Source organism: Kogia breviceps, chromosome 4, assembly GCF_026419965.1.
Source record: "Kogia breviceps isolate mKogBre1 chromosome 4, mKogBre1 haplotype 1, whole genome shotgun sequence".
Classification (NCBI taxonomy): domain Eukaryota; kingdom Metazoa; phylum Chordata; class Mammalia; order Artiodactyla; family Physeteridae; genus Kogia; species Kogia breviceps.
The window spans coordinates 176,612,888-176,619,783 of record NC_081313.1 but is presented as its reverse complement, the minus strand read 5'-3'; the positions used below and the strand labels follow the sequence as shown (position 1 = coordinate 176,619,783).

General features: G+C 57.5%; 1 protein-coding gene across 1 annotated transcript in view; it reads right to left on the bottom strand.

Annotated features, from left to right (window-relative positions):
• Positions 1 to 184: 184 nt before the first annotated feature.
• FBN3 (fibrillin 3) overlaps positions 185 to 6,896 on the bottom strand; it is a 61,963-nt gene continuing 55,251 nt past the window's right edge. The window contains 5 exon segments of the mRNA XM_059063025.2: positions 185 to 1,200; positions 3,660 to 3,810; positions 4,569 to 4,803; positions 6,250 to 6,369; positions 6,458 to 6,586. Coding sequence (XP_058919008.1) covers positions 868 to 1,200; positions 3,660 to 3,810; positions 4,569 to 4,803; positions 6,250 to 6,369; positions 6,458 to 6,586 — 968 coding nt within the window. The 3' untranslated portion in view covers positions 185 to 867.

The following is a 6,896-nucleotide window of genomic DNA, read 5'->3' as shown; positions in this document are numbered from 1 at the left end:
CAGGTGCAGGATGGTCTTCACCCACCTCTCCCGTGCACTTTTTCTCGTCAGAACCCTAGGCGGAAGTACATCCTTTCCAAAGCTGCTGCCCTCCTGGGGCCTCCTGCTCCCCCGCCACATGAGTCTTGCCCGGCCCTGTCAAGGGCAGCGTCTACTTACTGCCAGAACTTGCCAAGGGACAGACTTAACCCCAAATAACTTTATTGTTGTCTCTGCTCCTGATAGAAAAGCATCCTCAGAACCCTAGCCCAGCTCCCCGTGGGAATGAACATGGCTGCATGTCAGCAACTCTGGCTGGGGCCCTGTGGGCCCTTCTGCTGGGAGGGACAAGCCCTAGGCCCACTCTAGCCACCTGTTCCCATGTCCCACCAACCCCCAGGGCTGAGCCCCCACGCAGTGCAGAAATTTAAGCCTGAGACTGACCAGATACAGTGAAACCCAGGGCCCTCCTTGACTCTGGCTGTTCAAGTGGAGGGGGCACGCCACAGCAGCTGCCAGCTGTCTCCAGGAAACACCGAATGGTGGGGTCCCTCGGATAGAGGCTGGGCTCGCTTGAGGTCATAGGATAGCATTTTGCTCTTCCTGAGTTTTGGGGTTCCACCTGGTTGGCCACTGCCACCGGGGATCGATCCCTCCCAGCTCTAGTATCTCCCGCCTCTGGAGAGGAGGACCGCATAGGGACCTCGGGGCCCATCGATGCCAGGGCTTGGCAAGGGTCTTCCGGGGGCGGGGGGGGGGCAGGGGTGTAGCAAACAGAGTGACATCCTGTGGAAGGAGGCAGGGGCGGGGCGGTGCCCAGGTGGTGAGTCTGAGAAGCGGGCTGGGGGAGGAGCCTGGGGCCAGGTGGGAGGCGTGGGTGCCTCTGGACTACAGCAGCTGCAGCTGCACCTTTAGCCGCAAGGCCCGGCCTGCCGGCCACCCCTCAGGCTGGGTGCCCCAGGCCCCAGCCACGCTCACCACCTCCAGCTGGTAGGTTCCAGGCCCCGGCCTCCGACGCCCCAGCTGCAGGGAGCTGAGGCCGTGGAGGTGATGCATGCGGAAGAAACCTTGCTCGTTGCCACGGGCAATGATGTAGCGGACGCGGCCCCACAGACCCTCCAGTGCCGGCCGCAGCTCCAGGATGTGCTCGGCCCGGCCCAGGCAGGAGAGGTTCAGGCCCAAGGTCAGCGGAGCCTCCGAATCAAGGCTGGCCAGGCTCGCCTGGGGAGAAAGACCAGGTGGATGATGGCAGGGGCTGGGAGAAATCAGAATGCGGTGGGTAGGGGGCCAAGAGAATTTTAGGCAATCTTTAAAATGGAGGAAAACACGGACCACTCCCTGCCCTTGACTCTTGTCTAGCCCTCCCCACCCACAAGGCCAATGGTCAGCTTGGCCTATAGTAGAGGATGGAGGTGGAGGCTGGTTCCCAGGTGGAAAGGAAACTTTTTCACAGGCTGACTCCAGACCCCTTGTTTCAACTGAGGGGCCTTAGTTCGATCCCTGCCAGCCTGGTGGAGGAAATGGAGAATTTTCCCTCAGATACCGAGACTGGGAGGCAGTCAGATGGCATCTGGCCCCAAAGCACCCAAGGTCACTCAAAGGTGGTCTGGGGTGGCTGGAATTATGACCAAGGGCCTTGCAGCACGAGCCAGCCCCAGACACAGTGAGATAAACACAAGACCCTGCTGGGCCATACAGAGGAGCTGCCCAGTAGCTATCCGGTTCCTGGAGGCCGGCTGCACTTCCTGCATCTGGGCTCTCTGAGAGCCCCCCTGTCTGCAGATGACAAACCCCTCTTTATCTGAGCTCCTCGGAATGCTTCCTGGTCCTGGCAGCCGGACAGGGCCCTGAATAAGCCAGCAAACCTCAAAGGCAGGCTGACAGGGGCTGGGTGATGTATCCAATCCCACAGGAGGTTATCTGTGCTTTCTTCTCCCTTGCTCTGGGCAGAGCTGTTTGTTCTGCCTAATTTACATGCTGATGGAGTGTTTTGCTGTTGCATGAAAGTGAAAACTATTCTTGTTTCCCAGCCCTTCACCAGGACTGTTGCTCAGACGTGTGCTCTTACTGACACCTGCTGGCAATCTGTGGGTATTGCAGGCAAAGCCACAGGACCCAGCCTGCCTCTGCCCCGATCTGCTTGTGTTCATGCCTCTCCACTCACTCTTACTGAGTAGCAAGGGCTGGTGACACAGTGGCAAACCTGACAGACACTGGGCCCTATCCCTGTGATGCTTACAAAAATAACGGTAACAATGGGAATAATATGTACACACACTCTTTTTCCCAGAAAGGGGAAACAACTAGAAGGAAAAGGAAAGCAAAGGAACATTCATATTTAGATAATCTAATATTGAGAGCCCCCTCAGACCCAGCATTCCTGTCCCACTTCTGCCTTCATTTTTTCCCCATAGCATTTATCATGTATCATACTTATCACGTGTTACAAAATATGATGTGTTTTACATATTTCTTGTCTGTCTCTCTATTAGAATATCAGTCCTATGGGGACAGGGACTTTTTTTGTGTGTGTGTGTTTTATGTGTTGTTCACTGTTGCTCCATTTTTTTGGTTGTTCACTATGAGTCCAGCACACAGTAGGTGTTCAGTAAAATCTATGGAGTGAAGGAGTTTGGTTCCAGATGTGGGTAATGGCTTCTGTGCTCAGTGATCTTTTTTTTTTTTGAAATTACACAAAGTAATGACCTCAGAAGGTGGTGGCTGCAGAGGGGCCCAAGATGACTGCCATCCTGCTCTGCCAGTTTTTAGTTCTATAACTTGGGCATGTGACCTAACCTCTCTGAGCATCAGTTTCCCCATCTGTAAAATAAGGATGATAGTGGTACCTACACCTCCCAGGGCTGTCGTAAACATTGAGAGGTTGTGAATGAATGCAGAATGTTTGGAGCAGCACGTGTATCCAGCAGGTGCTTAATAAGTGTTTAGCTTTCAGATTCTTTGGGGGATAGTGGCAAGACCAGCCAGCAGTGGCATCAGGGACTTTTCAGCTGAAGGACAAGCAAGCTGAATTTGTGACAAAACTGCCCTCCCTGCACAACCTGGTGGGGTCAGGGTCATAGCTGGAGTGGCCCCAGGGGACAGAGGGACTAAACCACAGGACTGCTCTGCTGTTCTTGAGAGCACGGCGGGTGGGGTGGGGGAGATACAAGGAGGGCTCAGGAGGCCTGAGCATAGCTCCAGGAGCATTGTGGGTGCAGGAAAGAGGTGCAGAGGGTCTGAAGAAAGGGGATGATGGAAGGGGTTAAGCTAGCTGCTCTGAGCGCTATTGGTGCCAAATCCAGAGGGGCTCTGAGGGAGGGCTGTGCCAGCCAGGAGGTGACAGGTGACAAGTTCCAGGGTGCAGGCAGGGTTGGGGGGCCCAAGGCATTTTTCCTGCATTGAAGCTCCATGGAAGGGATCCACGGGAGGCATCACACCCAGGGCCTGTGCGGGAGGTGCCTGACTTCTCATCTGGAGCAAGGTGGGGTGTTTGGGGGCCTGTGTCCCCCAGAGAGCTCCCAGGGGAATCCTCAGGCTGAGGGAGTACAGGAAGACCCAGAAAGGCACCATGACTTAGGGGACAAGCTGTGACATGGAGCCCGGTCCTCTTACCCCTGACCGGTTCCCTGGCTGTCCCTGCCACTCACTGTGCCCCACGCCCAGTGCATTCCCCGTGGCACCTGATAGTCCCCATGGGGGCTGCGCCGTGGCCGATCACGAGGGGGCTGGCCGTTGATCTTGCATTCATAGCAGGCTTCGGGTGAGAGCAGCTCCTCCTCATCTGGGGCATCCTGAGGTCCAGGGCTGAAGCCCAGGCCAGAGATACAGTGCCTGGGCCAGGACAGGGGTGGGCAAGTGTTCAGGGCCAGGCTGATGGGACCTCCCCTACCACCCTCCCACCCCTTACACTCCATCTGGAGCCACTCTGCCCGTGGGGGCAACTACGAGTGTACCAAGGTGCCAGTGTGGATTTGCATGTGCCTACACGTGTGTGTGTGTGTGCATCCCTTGGCTTTCCTGGGTGTAGGTGTGAACCTGCATGCATGCAGGGGTGTAGGATATACCTGAGTGTACCCAGGGGCATATGCGTGTATGAGCCTGCGTGCACCCTGGATGCTGACAGGCGCTTGCACGCATGTGCACGTTGGGATGTATGAATGAGGGTGCGCGGGCATGTTGGCACAGGTGTGAGCCTCACACACACTCATGTGTACTACAGGGAGGCGTGCATCCTGCACTAAGCACGTACAGGACAATTACTCCACGTGGGCTGTGAGCTTGTGTGTGCACAGGTACAGGTGCCACTGGGCCTCTGCACCCATTTCTCTTTTTTGTTTTTGTTTGTTTTGGCCACGCGGCGTGTGTAGCAGGTGGGATCTTAGTTCCCCGACCAGGATCAAACGCACGCCCCCTGCAGTGGGAGCGCAGAGTCTTAACCACTGGACCACCGGGGAAGTCCCCTGCACCCATTTCTCCATGCACACGTATGTACATGAACGTGTGCACAGGCCCGTGTGTGTGTGTGTGTGTGTGCATGCGTGCACTCTCAGGGTTTGGGTGTCTGTGTCCACCCCGCTCAAACCCCTCACCCTTGCCCAGCCCGGAAGTAGCCTCGGGGGCAGCCGCACAGGAAGCCGCCGGGGGTGTTGGCACAGCTGTAGCTACAGGGGCCGCCCCGAACCGCACACTCATCCACGTCCTGGCAGCCCCCGAGGGCCTGGTTGAAGTCAAAGCCAGAGGGGCAGACGCAGCGGAAGCCGCCCAGCATGTTGTGGCAGGAGGCGCTGCCGCAGGCCGCGGGGGACAGGACACACTCGTTCTTGTCTGTGGAGGGGGAGGGGGAGGACGGGCGCAGGGGCAGGGGACAGCCTTCGCATCTCCAGATCCCTCCACATGCACCCTCCCGTCCCCACGTGGCAACTCTGGTTCCTCCTTCAGAGCCCAGGGCCAACGTCAAAACCTCCATCAAGCTCCCGGTGAGCCTCTGGACTAGGTCTGCTGTCCCCTACACTCCCTTATCCGCCCCCCAGCCCCACCCCACCCCATCCTGTAATCCTCCTTTAAAGCATTTCTCAAAACTTCCCAGGAACGTTAAACGGTGGGATGGTCTAGAACAAGGTTTCCCCACCTCGGCACTATCCTCATTAGGGGCCGCTTCATTCTCTGCGATGGCGGCCGCCCTGCACACTGCAGGGTGTTGAGCGGTATCCCTGGCCTCCACCCACTAGATATGCCAGGAGCACCCCAGCGCCCAGCTGTGACCATCAAAAATGTCTCCAAGACACTTCAAAACGGTGCCCAGTTGGGAACCACTGGTCTAATTAATCCCTGTCTCCCCCGAAAGACTGGACAATGGGAGGGCAGGGATGGAGTCTGATCTCGGCTCACTGCCGCATCCACGGGTCCTGGGCAAACCGTCGCCAAAGGAATGAATGAGTAACTAATGTGGAGCAGGCTGAGAAGGAGGGATTGGCAGCTGAGGGAATGGTCTGCGGGGTCCGCAGGGGACAAATGCTGAGGGACAGAGGAGAAGACGGAGAACTTAGCTGAGGACCCACCAGGAGGGACAGGAGGAGGAGCTGGAGAGAAGGCAGTGCCGAGGCAGTGGGAGGGAGGGGAAAGCCGAGTCACAGAGGCCGTGGGTGGAGAGTCCAGGAGGGGCAGGCAGTGGTGCCCAGAGCAGAGGAGGTGGAAGGCGAAATCTGAGGAGAGGTGATGGAGAGGATGCAGGAGAGCGGTCCCTACATGGGTACAGAGTGAAGGCCAGACTGCAGAGGAGGAACAAAGAGAGGTGGTGAGGACGAGGCTGTCATTGGGAGGCCCCGGAGCAGCAAACAGAAGGGTGCGGTGGGCAAGGTTGGAGGGAAGGCAGAAGGCTAGTCCCCCAAACCAAGGGTGGCTGCAACAGCTATGACAAAAGATGCAGCATGCATGCACCCATTTCCGTTGCCACAGCCATGGCAGACGTCACTAATCAATCCCAGCACCCCTTTCCCAGTGATCACAGATACCATCTCAGCATCTTTCTCCACTGAGCCCTCCAGACCATCACTCCCTAAGAAACGGCCACCACTTCGCCAGGCTGACTCTGCAGACCATTGACTCCCCAGCCTGCCCAGCAGCAGGGAACTAACTACCTTCCAGACCACCCCATCGGACCTTGCGGTACTTGTGCTTATCACAACATCCTGCCATGGGGGTGGTTCCCAGTCGCCCGCTTTGGACAGATTCTGGTGGGGCGTCGGTTTCCTCTCAGCCCCCACCACTCACCCACACACTGGCCCCACTGCGAGTGTGGGGTGAAGCCCTGGGGGCAGCCACAGCGGTAACCCCCCAGCTCGTTCTGGCAGCCGTGCTGGCAGCGATGAGGTCCATCACACTCATCCACATCTGTGAGATGCCGAGAGGAGAGAAGGCTTGCCAGGCGGCCCTCAGGACCACCCCCAGGGCCTAGACCTCACCCAAAGCCCAGTTCTACCTTTGCAGCCATGGCCTGAGCTGTCCAGGGTGAAGCCTTGATAGCACTCACAGCTGAAGCTGCCTGGGGCATTGTGGCAATGTCCACGGGTGCCACATGGGCCAGGCTGGGCCAAGCACTCGTCCTTGTCTGCAGAGGACATAGAATGGGCAGGGCCACCTGCTGGTTAGGGGGTTCATGTCAGGCACCACGATACCAGGCCTACCACCTGATCAACTGTTCCAGGCAAATCTTTTACATATACACACACACACACACACACACACACATATTGTCTGGCTGCACCATGCAGCTTACGGGATCTTAGTTCCCAGACCAAGGATTGAACATTCAGCCCCTGCACTGGAAGCACGGAGTCTCAACCACTGGACAGCCAGGGAAGCCCCCTGGGCAAATCTTAACCTCTCTGAGCCTCAGTTTCCCTCTCTGTGAAAGGAGA